This window comes from Petaurus breviceps, unplaced genomic scaffold (assembly GCF_028583685.1).
Source record: "Petaurus breviceps papuanus isolate PSGF00001 unplaced genomic scaffold, PetGlider_PUasm1.0 91133, whole genome shotgun sequence".
In the NCBI taxonomy this organism is placed as follows: domain Eukaryota; kingdom Metazoa; phylum Chordata; class Mammalia; order Diprotodontia; family Petauridae; genus Petaurus; species Petaurus breviceps.
This window is the reverse complement of record NW_027187419.1, coordinates 5,862,117-5,875,736: the sequence shown is the minus strand read 5'-3', so window position 1 is coordinate 5,875,736 and position 13,620 is coordinate 5,862,117. Positions and strand designations below refer to the sequence as shown.

The window sequence follows — 13,620 nt, the reverse complement described above, 5'->3', positions numbered from 1 at the left end:
TATTTTTAAAAATTAAATCCATGATTTGGTGCTAACATCTTTGTATTTTTCACATGTGTACTTTTAAAAAAAAATTAATTTGATGTGCGATTCACAAAGAAGCTTCTTACTTTGCCTGGGGAAATGTGGCATATAGTTCCAATACTAAAATCAAATATTAGTCTATTAAATTCCCATTATTATTATGAGAGACCTTTGTGACAGCTCGAAAAGTGAATGCAAGTATTGGTTATTATATTCCAAGTGCTACATTCCCAAGTCCTGATTTGTGAGCACATCTGTCATTCTCATTGGTCCTGTTATTTTAATGCAGTACAGGCTAAAAGCTGATTCTTCAAATGACGATCAAGCATATAGCACCTACCATTTCACCCAAGTATGACAAAAAGAACCCCAGTATTTTTTTTCAGGTTAATCTTGATATTTCAGCCCCAATGAATGGAGTCTATGGAAACCCTAAATCCTGTTTTGCTAAATTGCATGCATTCATCCTCCTAAATTTTCAGATGTATTGATAACTATACAGACACATGACTGACCTGTTCAGATCATAAGTAAATTAAATATTTAATGCTGTTTAATATTTAGACTCTACTGCCTTCTCCCAGGTATTAATATTCATTTCTGCACTTGTACATGCTGCCATAGTTGTATCTAATTCATTATGTCCTCTTTTTGTATCATACCTTCTTTTCTGTCAAAAGGAGTGTGGTTAAGTGCACTTCCTCTCTAAAACGCTTCCCCTCTTTGACCACAGGAATTGCTTAGTTCTGTCACATGCAGGATGATTTATTACCTCAGTCATGAAATTATTGGGATTATGGAAAAGAAGAAAAAATGAGTTGTTGTTAGCCACTCATGGACAGCTACAAATCTCCTTCTGCCTGACCCTGGACATTTTTTTTTTCCTGAGCCTGGTGGGGAAGGAGAAAAGGGAGTAGAGATGAAAAGGAAGGGAGAGGGACTAAAAGCATTATTACTTTAAATAAATGACAGTCTCTTAGCCCAAAAGAAAGCAGAACTCTTGGTTTTCCAGAAGAGTCCTTAGGTAGCATATTTCATTCTTCACATAATTGTGTTCCTGGCGAATGATTCCCCAGGGACCTGAATGTTGCTTCTTCCCTTCCCCTCCATTTTGTCTCATTTAGAGACAGAGGCCAATATATAGAAGAAAACTGTTTTTTCATAATGTGGGGTCCTAGGATGCTTTGTTTTCATATACTTTGTAGGAAGTAAGGCAGGAAAGTGATTTGAATGAAAAAATAGTTATACCCCTTCCTCCCATGTCCTTGACTTGTATCCTTCTCTCCTTCCATTTTTATCCAAATATTTGGATAATAATATACCTCTGGCTTAATCCTGGTGCCCAAATAAAACATTTTACCAGGAAACAAGCCTAGAAGTACTGAAATCTTTGTGTATCCTCTCTGAGGGAGACCTGAACACATCGGGTACAAATCCTTATAGTCATTTCTCTCTGGGTTTGGTTTTTTTTTTGGGGGGGGTGTCACTATCACCTGTTAAGAACTGCTTCATATAGCACACCCAGAAGATCTGTTGATAGGAATTCAAAGAAATTTCCATACAGAAAAAGTTGTGTAAAGGAAAGGAAGCCTAGTAGACTATATTTTAAGTTCCTTTTAACTTTTTTTTTTTACTACATAGCCTGAGCTTCATTCCCCAATTTTCTTTACATTGTTTTACCCCCATGTTCTTTTTTTCTGTGGAAGATCCTTAATCTCTTCCTCTACAGTATCTTTTAGAGATATTCTCTTTACATAAGGAATAAAAAACCACCGTAAAATAGATCCTATCTGTGCATCATACTCCTGTTTCAGTCACTGATTGAAGCCAGTGTGCTAGACTGAACCTTTGTGCTCAAGGGAGTAACAGACAATCTGTGACATTGAACTGCTGAGAGCCAAACCTCCATCTTCCTCATCCTCAAGCAAGCAGGCCAAAGGGACCCCAAAGTCAGGACAGTCTTTCATTCCTAGAAGCTCTAAACAAAGCAATGTAACACCCAATCAGAAAGCTTTCTTAAGCTCAAGAATAGCATCCTTTCAGAATGCCAGCCTCTTTAATGATGCAGACTTGGGTGGCATATCCAGAAACCCAGTTGTACCAAATAATTTTATCTTTTTACACCTTTAAAGAGGAAAGCCCTTATGACAACCCCAGTATCCATTGACTGAGCATAATTCTCTTTTTTTTTTCCTTATTGGCTTGTAATTATAATTGTGGAACCTTCAGAAGCAAATTGTAGCATCTCATTTCCAAGGAGGAGCATGGCAATGATTAGGATTTTCAGGTCTTTGCCCAAGACTATATTTATGAATATTGTGATGAGCCTGTTATACTCTTGGCCCTACATTCAGCATTTTAAAAAATTCTAAATGAATATTTTGATAGAAGAATGAAAGGGACAGAAAACAGAAATATCTTGTGAAGATAGGGTTTTCCCTGGCAAGTTTTAGGCATTTGTATCATAATTTTCTATAGAAGGATTCCAATTGCTTAGAACTGAAATTGATGGGCAGACTACTAGAAAAACAATCTACAGGCATTGTTTACCATGTGCTATACTCTGGGGATACAGAAAGAAAACTAAAGTAATCCTTGCCCTCATTGAGCTTACAGACTCACCAAAAAGGGGGAGGAGGATGGAGATATGTTTCTGAGTCTTGGAAAAACCACCATCCAGAACTTTGCCTTAAGCATGATTTACCCAAATTTACAGAATATAGGACTCTTTTTTCCTTTCCTCCTCCTGAAGCTCTTACCACACCTAGTTTTTGTCCGATTGGTGCTCACTGATCCCCCAAAACACTGCTTCAGTATTTTGGGCACCATCATGAGCCTCCCATAACTTCTTAGTGTGCAGCTCAGACATATTAGGACAGGGGCAGCAGGGGGAGGGTCAGAGAATCTAAAATTGATCAAAAGAAGAGAAATCTCCACCCTCTTAGACTGCTTCCTCCCTCCTTCCCTCCTCCCTTCCTGTCACTTACCTCCCGCAGCTCACTTTCTGACCCTCTCTCCCTTATCCTCCCCTCAGACTCTGGACGGGCATATTGTGGTAAGCAGCTATGCGCGGGTGTCATCGCTGACACTGAAGAGTATTCAGTACACGGACGCCGGAGAATACATCTGCACAGCCAGCAACACCATTGGCCAGGATTCCCAGGCTATGTACCTCGAAGTACAATGTGAGAAACTGCTTGGGAGAGGGTCAGGGATATAGAGGGAAGGGGCAGCTCATCACTGCTAGGATTTTGACACTAGGCTCATGTTACCTCTGGGCGACGTTGCTCATATCCTGGGGAGGATACTGGATGCATCGTCCAGGCTATGGGAGAAGGATTTTGCCCCTTGCCAACCCTTTGAGTCTAGTTATATTGCTTCTTATGGTCACATAAGTAAGTCAAGCTCCCCAGATGCCCTGAGTGTAACCCTTTCTTATTTAAGGAATATTAAGTGCTTCCAAGTTCTCCCCTCTACACCAGCAGAGAATCTCTTGCCAGGCTACTGAGGTCTTCATTTGTTGCAGATGCCCCCAAGCTTCAGGGCCCTGTGGCTGTGTACACCTGGGAAGGGAACCAGGTCAACATCACCTGTGAGGTATTTGCCTATCCCAGCGCCACCATCTCCTGGTTCCGAGATGGGCAGCTGTTGCCAAGCTCCAATTACAGCAATATCAAGATATACAACAGCCCCTCTGCCAGCTACCTAGAGGTAAGGGTCAGGGAGGGAAAAGAAGACACACAGCCTAACTAGGGGCAGACTCCTGTTTGCAGCAGACGTTCTCACTCTCACTCATCCAGCTTAAGATAACCACTGGCTGGAGAAGAGCCTGAGCTTGACCCTAGATGACCCACATCAGCCATAGTGATCCCATTTCTGGAGTCAACTCTACCACATAGTCAAGGCTGGGGTACCTGGCCCTATCCCTGTAGATGTGGAAAGAAGTCCTGTCTCCCTCAGGCTCTTTTCTTTACTCTGCTCTGATTTAAGTCCAGAATCAATGCATTTTGCTTTACAAAAACCTCATGTCATATAGAGTCAACCTAACCCATTACCAGCAACCCTTGTGGCCACCAACATGGGACACTGATAACCCCGATCCTTCTGCTCCTCCCCCTTAAGGTGACCCCTGACTCTGAGAATGACTTTGGAAACTACAATTGCACTGCAGTGAATCGTATTGGCCAAGAGTCCTTAGAGTTCATCCTTGTCCAAGCAGGTGAGTGTCACAGGATCCCTCATGTATCTTAAAGGTATTTGGACTATTTGAATGAATAAGATAGGAAGGGTAAATAATGGGGAGGAAGGACCTCTTTTTGCTGGGAGTAGGAGCAGCCCTGAGGTCACAAGAGGAGAAGGTAAAGTATTATAGAAGTCAGGGCAAAATTGGAGAGCTATGGGGTTAATAGCTTTTAAAATTACTTGGTTGGGGCAGCTAGATGGCACAGGTCCTAGAGTCAGGAAGATCTGAGTTCAAATCCAGCTTCAGACACTTAATACTTACTAGCTGTGTGACCTTGGTCAAGTCACTTAACCCCAATTACCCTACCTTCCCCCCTCCAAAAAGAAAAAAAACAAAAACAAAACAAATAAAATGGCTTGGTAATTAAGTCAGGAGGGACACACTCTTTAAGGAAAGAATATTCTATAAGGAGAAAAGATCAGATTAATGGGAGCCCTGGGCAGTAGTACAATGCAGGCCTGGCATCTCCTTGGGATCCTTGCACCCTCCATATCACCAGCTCTGTCCTCTCCACAGATACTCCGTCTTCACCATCCATTGACGAGGTGGAGCCGTATTCCAGCACAGCACAGGTTCACTTTGATGAGCCTGAGGCCACAGGTGGGGTGCCCATCCTCAAATACAAAGCCGAGTGGAGAGTTGTGGGTGAGGAGATGTGGCATTTCAAGTGGTATGATGCCAAGGAAGGTAAGATCAAGGGATAGGCAACTCTTTAAATTATCTCCATAGTCACCAGCCCCCAGCAGCTTGCTCAAATGATTAGTCCCTAATTCCCAAAGCAGATAGAGCTGTTTGTCCCCCATGCCACTGCCCCAAAGCCATAACCTGTGTTCTTCTGCCTTGAAGCCTCATAGCTTTCTCCAGAATCCTACCAGAGTGATGTTACAAGCCTAACCTGAGACAGGTCCAGACCTCCTAGTGCTTCAGTGTTTAACTCAGTAATCAGTACCAGGTCTTTATGATCTCAGTTCAAGCACATGGAAAGCCAATAAGAATAGGCCCTGGGAGGCATTAGCCTTGAGATTAGGAGATCCAGGTCCACAGCCTGGCCCTGACATTTCCTATGTAACCTTTGACAAGTTACTTCATTTTCTAAGCTTCAGTTTCTTCACTTGTGAAATGAGAATTATAAAAGTATTACATTCAATTCCACAAGCATTTTTTAAGAATCTACGATGTCTGGACACTGTGGTGGGCACCAGATACAAGGGCAGCAAGAAAGCAACCTTGGCCTCATCTTACGTGCTCCATTACCTCCCTCGCATCATACAGTCCTAGAAAGTAGGGATCGTTCCATTTATTTGTATTTGTATCCCCAGTGTAAGGCACAGAAGAGGTACTTAATCAATGCTTGTGGGTTTCCTTTCTAAAGTATCTGATACAAATTCATAACCCTTTCCATCCTGCACATTCACAGATTATCCAATTATCAGATAATGTGAATTTAGCAAATGCAATTTTATTTTAACATAAAGCACACAAACACAAACCTGGTAAAGCTAGTTAGCATACATATAGTCCTAAAAAGTGTTCCAAATGATTTTTAGATGATTCCTCCCCCACTCAAGCCAGGGGTGGGGAACCTTCAGCTTCGAGGCCACATGTGGCCCTCTAGGTAGGTCCTCAATTGAAGCCCTTTGACTGACTCCAGACTTCACAGGCCAAATCCCCTTAAACTCCCTAAACCCTTCCTACTTTCCCTATTACTCCAGAGGACAACACCATTCTGGATCCCTCACTATCCACGCTCTCATATCCAATCTTTTGCCAAGGCCTCTAGATTTTTTGCAATATCTCTGGCATACTCCCCCATCTCTCCTCTGACACTGCCACCATACTGATGCAGGCCTTCACCTCAGCCTAGATTATTGCAATAGGCTGATATGGGTCTGCCTGCTTCAGTTCTGTTCTCCCTCCAGTCTGTCCTCTACTCAGCCACTAAGGTGATTTTCCTGGAGCCCAGGTCTAATCATGTAACCTCCCCCTACTCAATAAACTCCAGCGGTTCCTTATTGCCTCCAAAATCAAATAAAAATGCTCTGTTTGGCATTTAAAGACTTTCATCTCCTCTCCCTCTCCAACCTTTCCAGTCTTCTTACTCCCCAACATGTATTCGTCAATCCAGTGACACTGACATCCTGACTGTTCCACAAAGAAGACACTTCATCTCTCAGCTCTGGGCCTTCTCTCTTGCTGTCCCCTATGCCTAGAAGACTCTCTCTCCTCCACTCTGACCACTGACCTCCCTGGCTTCCTTTAAGTCCCAACTAAAATCACACCTTCTGCAGGAAGTCTTCCTCAACCCCTCTCAATTCGCTCTGTTAATTATTTTCTTTTTATCCTGTATATAGTTTGCTTTGTATATATGTTTGCATGTTGTTTCATCCATTAGATTGTAAACTCCATGAGGGAAGACTGTCTTTGGCCTCTTTTTGTATCCCTTGCATTTGGTGTGGTGCTGGCACATAGTAGGCACTTTATAAATGTATTTTGATTAATAGGCGATCTGTTTAGGATAGCACTATCCTCTTCTAGCATGACTGAAGAGAGTCAATTTATATAAACATATATATTCATATGTATACATACATATATATGTATATGTACATATATATATTTAACCTCTTCCTAATTCTAACCTCCTTCAGATTCCATCTTAATGTTATAGTAAAGTAGGTTTCATTCACTATGAGAATCTGCAACTGCAGGGTAGGATCTGAGTGGCTTTAGAAGAAAGTGAGAAAGCACCTTAGTTTGGACAAATAAAGTCAATATACATAGCCAGAGACTACTAACCACTTTGTATGGTAGATTAATTCTGCCCAGGATACTTTCATTGACCTTTTTCAGTTTCATATTTTAGAATGACTTCAGGGTTGGAGTGAGAAAGAAACCACAGTGCTAGGCCTTTCAAACTCTCCCCTGAGTTCTCTGTGATATTGTGGCCTGTTCCTCTGGGTTATGGTTTAGCTAAATATCTCTTGGTTCATTTGTGATCCTTTCCTCCTCTCCTTTGTTCTCTTGTGTGCTTCCAACAGCAAACATGGAAGGTATCATCACCATCATGGGCCTGAAACCAGAGACAACTTATGCCGTCCGACTGTCTGCCCTCAATGGAAAGGGACTAGGGGAGATCAGTGGGGTCTCCGAGTTCAAAACACAGCCAGTCCGTAAGTAAAGCCAGCTCACCCGCCTCCTTCCCCACTGTCACACTTCCTCTCCTCATGAGCACATAGCTACCCTGAAGACCATAGCTGTTTCTTTTTCAGATCTCCCCATTCATGGTGGGCCCACCTCTCAGTTCTATGGCCCACATTGATTGTCAATGTACATCTTACTTTAATTCTCTCCCTCTCTCGAGGGAACGTTGTCATATTAGCTAGTACAGTTTGTTAGAATGGCAGACAGCAAGGAAATCCAGCAGCCTAACAGTAAAACAAACAAAAATTAAATAGCTCGTCACATTGGGGTTTGCTAGTTGTAACTTTAACACATCACATGTACCTCAATATCCTGCTACTTGAAGAGTGAGTTTAGGCACAATTAAATTTCATTGCTATCCAGAAATTGTTCTTACTATATGACTCCATCAGTTCTCAGGTTTTTGAAGCACAGCATGGATATGAATTTGCCCTAAAACCAAAAATCCTTGAGGCCTATAGGAACAAGGGCAAAAAGACATGTCAAGGGCAAATCAAAAGATGGAGAAGCAGCCCACTCTTGCTGCTTAATATCTCCCCCTCCTGTACCCAACCATGAATAGTAGAATTTAATTTTGTTCAATATTCCTTCCATTAAACCTTCATCCAAAACTTAGGATCCCTAATTCTTCCTGGCTTCACTGAGTCTTCTTTCCTTTCAACATTTCCTTCTATTCATTTTCCCCAAGGGAAATAAAAAAAGAAAGAAAAAAAAAACCCTGCATGCTGTTCCTCTCCTCACCACCAAATGTTTTCTCACTTTGCTATGGTAATATCCTACTAGAGTAGTATCCTCTTCCTTACACAAAGACCCTTGCCTTGGAGGTCTCCCAAGCCTTGGAAATCTTCCTTGTTTATTGAACCTTTCTTAAATGGTCTCAGAGTTCCCAGGACACCCTCTCTGACTGCTATAATTAGAGAATACCCTTTGGAATCTGTCAAGTCCTTTTCTGATGATACCTGAGGCTGTAGGAACAATCAGCCACACCCCTGCACAATGATAGAAAATCTGCCATATCTTCTTTCTGCAAGAATTGTATCTTTAGCTGAATTTTCACTGAACACAGATATGAGTTTGATTTCCAGCTCCATGCGCTCTGCCGATTCTGTTCATCTCTTTTACATCTTATATTTTTTTTTCCCTTGGGTCTGTCTTTTGTCTTTTCTTTTCTTCTGTGTTCCATCCATGGGAAATTGCAGACACCCCTCCTTCACGTAAGTGCCTCTTCATACCTCTCTGCCTGTTTCCATAGTATTATGTTAACATATGTTTGTCATAGTTTTTAATTTAGTTCGAAACCTCATTTTTTGCCCTGTAGGAACTGAAGTAGATTATATTGTCCAGGTCCTAACAAAACTGACACTAGTGTAGCCATTGTGTTCTTGTTAATGTGACTGTCTTGGTTATACCAGGAGGCTAACAACTCCCATTTTAGAGCATGCAGTATTTTAATGTGTATTTTTTTTTTGCTTGTGACAGTTTTATGGCAAGAACCACTGCTTATCTGCAGTGTGTGGCAGAAGACTGTCTCACAGTACAAGGAATAACCAAGTAGCATATAATCATCCTTCCTAATGTTAGTTAATTGTCCAGAAAAGAGAACATAGTTTTTTTTTTCTTTTCTCTTGCCCTGTCCTAGTATGTCACCTGAAGTTACCCAAAGGTCATAGCAATCTGGGGAGATTTCCATGTTCACTCTTAGGAGAGAGAAATGAACTTCATTTACTATAGACTATCTCAATGGCAGCCAAGAGGCATCAACTCAAGGTAATAGAAATTCAGTCGAAAGAGAAGCTGGTTGTGGAAGGTCCAGGCAACAGCTGGATTTGTGAAGGTGTAATTGTATGCATACAACGCTGACTTCATGTGCATGGTGTGTTAGACAACCCAAGAAATGGTGCAGCATTATGGCGGTGGCTGTTTAGGAATTTGGACTCTCAGCTCCAAATAATTTTATTCTCTGGTTTCTGATCATCCCAGGACTTTCTGCTATTAAGTAAATGATGTTCATTGATTTACAACCTAGCTGGTACTGGTCAACCAAGAACGAAAGACCATCCCTATTAATGCTATGAGGTTTAAGTAAAGAGCACACACAGTGACAAGGGAAGAGAAAGCCATCCTCCTCCACAGGGTGCCAGAATTATAATGTGAACCCGAAGGAGGGAAATCTGTAACGTGAATGAACCCATTCTTGCTCTCTAGGTTGGGTTTACCCTTTCTACAGAAGCAGAATTCCATAGGATAGAGGAAAGAAGTTCAGTACAAAACTATGCCAAAAGAAATATGGTCAAAAAATACCTTGAACTCCAGTGTTAAAGCTAGTGTTGCTAAAGATTTCAGACCAGTCTGTTTTAATTTATTCCAGAGTATTGCAGCAACAGCAAAACCTTAGTAGTTAAGTGAGAATGTCCTCAAATTTCTAGTGTGTTAAATTCACTCTCTCATCAGAGTGAGGTATGAAGACAGAGGTATGAAAGAAGGCAGAGTGGAGGAGAAGGAGGTGTCAAATTAGGCTGACAGTGGTTATAGACTGGTATTTTATTCTATTAGTGGGTCTAAGAAAAGCAGGTTGGGGGTGGGGAAGAGAGAGGGAGCATCTTTCCTAAATGGACAGAGTGACTTGGCTGTTCCTAAAATGGAATTCCAGGTTTCATCTCTTGACCGAATGTTAGCTCAGATATGTTAAAAAAAAAAAAAAGAGGTAAGACCTTCTGAATCACCAGCTCAGTAGTTCATGACTTAATACCAAATAACTTACTATGTCTTTGATTTTGTGTCTTAAACAAAAATGCCAGCAAGAAAAATTTAGTTTTCTCAGAAAGCTAGTCCACTCCTTGATTAAGTGAAACTCTTAAATAGCTAGCTAAACTTTAAAAGACTCTTTAATAAAAAGGAGAGACATTTAAATTCTTAGTTTTTCTAGTGGGATGAAAATGTATCATTGATGGTTTAAGCCTTCAAAAATCTGATTTAGAAAATGTTGGGGTCAGCTTGCCAGTCCATGCAATTGATGAGGCAGCAGGATTTAAATAGCTTTTAGATTCAGGACCATTAGCTGAGCAATAAAAGTGGATCTCCCTCAATCATATCTTAAAATTATAGCTAAAGAGTTAAAAAAGAAAACTGCACAAGTCACAGTCATAGAGATAAGAGAGTGATTTTTCATTTCAGCAGAGCAAAGAGTGGCCTGAGGAGGGGCAGAGTGGAATAAAGGAAATATCTCTGAGAAACAGAACTAAAGATGTGCTTTCAAGAGGTGTCTTACCTTTCACACTCAGCTTAGGAGAAAACTTAACCCATGGAATAGTCCACTGCTATCCACACTGTCCTGAAGAAGGATAAATGAGACAAATAACTGTTTTCATAACTATGATGAAACCCTACATACCCTTTCTAGGAGGGAGTAACAAGTTTCACTATGACTGAATCATACTGAATTCAATCCTTGGAAAACAAAAGGGTTGTCTGAGCTAGCATACGCAAAATCATACATGCGTGGGCCATCTATAGAAGATGGTGAGGTGCTCAAAAGGAACCCAGTCCACTAAGGGCTTTAATTCAGAACACTAACTCTGATCATAGCACTAGCAGACCCCTCCTATAAAGGATAAAGACAAAACAGAAACAAAATGCATAATTCCTTTCTACATTAAAGGTATTATTCATTGATTGGACCCCAATCCTCAGGACAAGGGAGCTATTTCTCTCTGAGAGAAAGAAAAAGTGGAATCTGACATCTTGACTAGGGTCTAATTTTCTGTCTGAGATCTCAGAATTCAGGCATTCTATTAAGGCCAGTGCTATGTGAGCTTGAGCAAGTTAACTTCTGTGGCCTCAGTTTCCTGATCTGTAAAATGATGGAGTTGGACATTATGACCAACTCTAAATCTGTAATATTTCTGCATCTACATATCTCATGAGAAAACACTGATTTTAAATGTCTTTGCTGTCAGAAGATGACCTGGTCACCAGGAATGACCTTTTTGAGTATGAGGGACTAGGGTTTGAATTCCAGATTTGTCACTCATATGATCTTGAGCAAAACACTTGGATTAGATGACCTTTAAAGTCTCCTCCAGCTCTAATTCTGTGGTCAACAGCAAAGTGACTGATCTTCATGGGCTTCTTTATTGTAATCCTCTGTTCCATTACCATGAGAAAGCAATGAAGCTTCTGCAGGGTATTTGTAAGTTAAACTTACCAGGGTCACAAACACCTAAACAAAACCTACCCTCCTCCTGAAATACCAGCTTACTAGACTTCTCTAACCTGTTGAGTAATGCCCTTGGTGGCACCTCATGAGTCCAGGGTGGTGGTGGTGATTGGAGGAAGGAAGGGTAGTCATTCCAAACATTTAAATAAAGCATGGGCTTTGGAAATGGGCCTCATTTCACGAGCAGCATTTGTGTTTTGTTTTTAGCAAGTGTCTTGTGTGCCAACAGATTCTTTCTAGATGAAAAGCACATGATCCAAGCTTGATTAAGAAGAGGTTGATTGCCTTTTTGGAGCTGCTAAGAGAAAGCAGGACTAAAGGGATGGTGTTAAAATTTGTCATTAGAGTCTTCCCCCATGATTGAGTCACTAACCTTTAGAATTTAATTGCCTGGGTTACTACTACCTCCTCACTTGCTGCTGTGCCAAGGACCAAAACAGGAAAAATGGCTTCCTATAATGGAGATGGAGAGCCAGGATAACTCTGTAATTTAGTGTTTTTCTTTGCATGGTACCCTCAAGATTGCATGGTTTTAAATAAGAACAAAATGCAGAGCAGGCTGTTGTGGTAAAAGCACATAAAAATCTAATACTTTGCATAAGTCAAGCATTTAGGCAATTATCCCAGTAATTGAAGCCAAAATTTTTACTTTTGCCTGGGTTTTCTAAATCTCAAAATCCACACTGTGGTAATTGTATTTCTTGTTTTGATTTGAATGGATTTTTAATTTCATGGTTGAGGTGCCCCCCTCTGGAGGTACAATGAAGACCAAATCATGAGTTTCTTGATCTAATCAAGGCAGTGGGATGTGTTGGTTATATGTTAATGAGCCTTTCCTTCTACCTGGTCCAAGTTGGAACCCAGTTCCCAGAAGGAGTTCAGCCATTTGTTATTCAGTGGGACATCCTTTATATATTCAGTGTCTAAATGTAGAAGCTACTGAACATTGTTCACATTTTTTAAAAAAGCCAGAATTGATTGTCTTTCCTCCCACCTTTCTCAACCTTTTTTTTATGGGAAAGTTAGGGAAACATCTTTCAGATCACGAGTCATATTCTCCATGGCTATTCAAATATTCAGAGTTTGGCACAGGGGATGTTTTTCAAGAGGGTCAGGAGGTGGAGGTATGAGTGTACACCTCAGTAGTCCAAAGTGTAAATAATTTCATTAAAAAATAAACATTAAATGTCTACCAGTTGACAATAGTAAAAAATTAAATAGCTTAACTTCTTCAGATGCCATATCTGGAAAATCCTTAAATGGTAGAGGAAGGAAAGCTATAGGTCAGGTCAGTGGGAATGTTTGACCCCAAACAAGGAGCCAAATTGTTGAAAGTTCATTTCCCCTTAACCCTACCTATCCCAGACTGAATTTAAAATAATCTTCTGTATACCTCCTTCCCCCCTCAACCCAATATTTTTCAGTAACAGCTGCTCCTATGGAGCTGGCTTCTTTTTTAGGTGAGTTCTTATGGCCCCAGCAGATGTTCCCAAATGAAACCTCTTACCTAAGTGACAGGATCTGGAACCTGCATGGTTTAAAGATAGTGAGACTGTGGCCCTGACTGTGTGTGTGTGTTTTGTTCCTAGCCTTGTTTTCCTGCACATCCTTGCTCTTCCTCCCTCATACTGGCATCCCTGGGTTTTGCCTTTCTGGCTTCCATACTGTAACTGTGTGTTTTGGTGAAATGACTTTCCTTTTTTACCTTCATCTCTCTTTCTTTAGTGACTCCTGCTAGTCCTTCCTCCCATGCTACATTGTCTGCCTCAGACAGTGAGTATCATTTCCCCCCATCCATCTCTCTGCATGTGGCTTTCCACCAGCTGCAGTGTAGTCTGCCTAATGTGATCTCCTCAGCCAGGTAATGATTAAACTCCGTTGGTATCTGGATGGTAGATACCACAGATTGGACTTGAGGGAAGTAAACCTCGTGACA

General features: G+C 41.1%; 1 protein-coding gene across 6 annotated transcripts in view; it reads left to right on the top strand.

Moving 5' to 3' along the window:
• The window catches only part of NCAM1 (neural cell adhesion molecule 1), a 476,276-nt gene that overhangs the window by 420,491 nt on the left and 42,165 nt on the right, over positions 1-13,620 (top strand). For all 6 annotated transcript variants that reach the window (XM_069079789.1, XM_069079784.1, XM_069079785.1 and 3 more), the window contains 5 exons: positions 3,059-3,209; positions 3,551-3,735; positions 4,147-4,243; positions 4,784-4,954; positions 7,306-7,437. In XM_069079789.1, the coding sequence (XP_068935890.1) occupies positions 3,059-3,209; positions 3,551-3,735; positions 4,147-4,243; positions 4,784-4,954; positions 7,306-7,437 (736 nt within the window). The remainder of the gene's footprint in view (positions 1-3,058; positions 3,210-3,550; positions 3,736-4,146; positions 4,244-4,783; positions 4,955-7,305; positions 7,438-13,620) is intronic.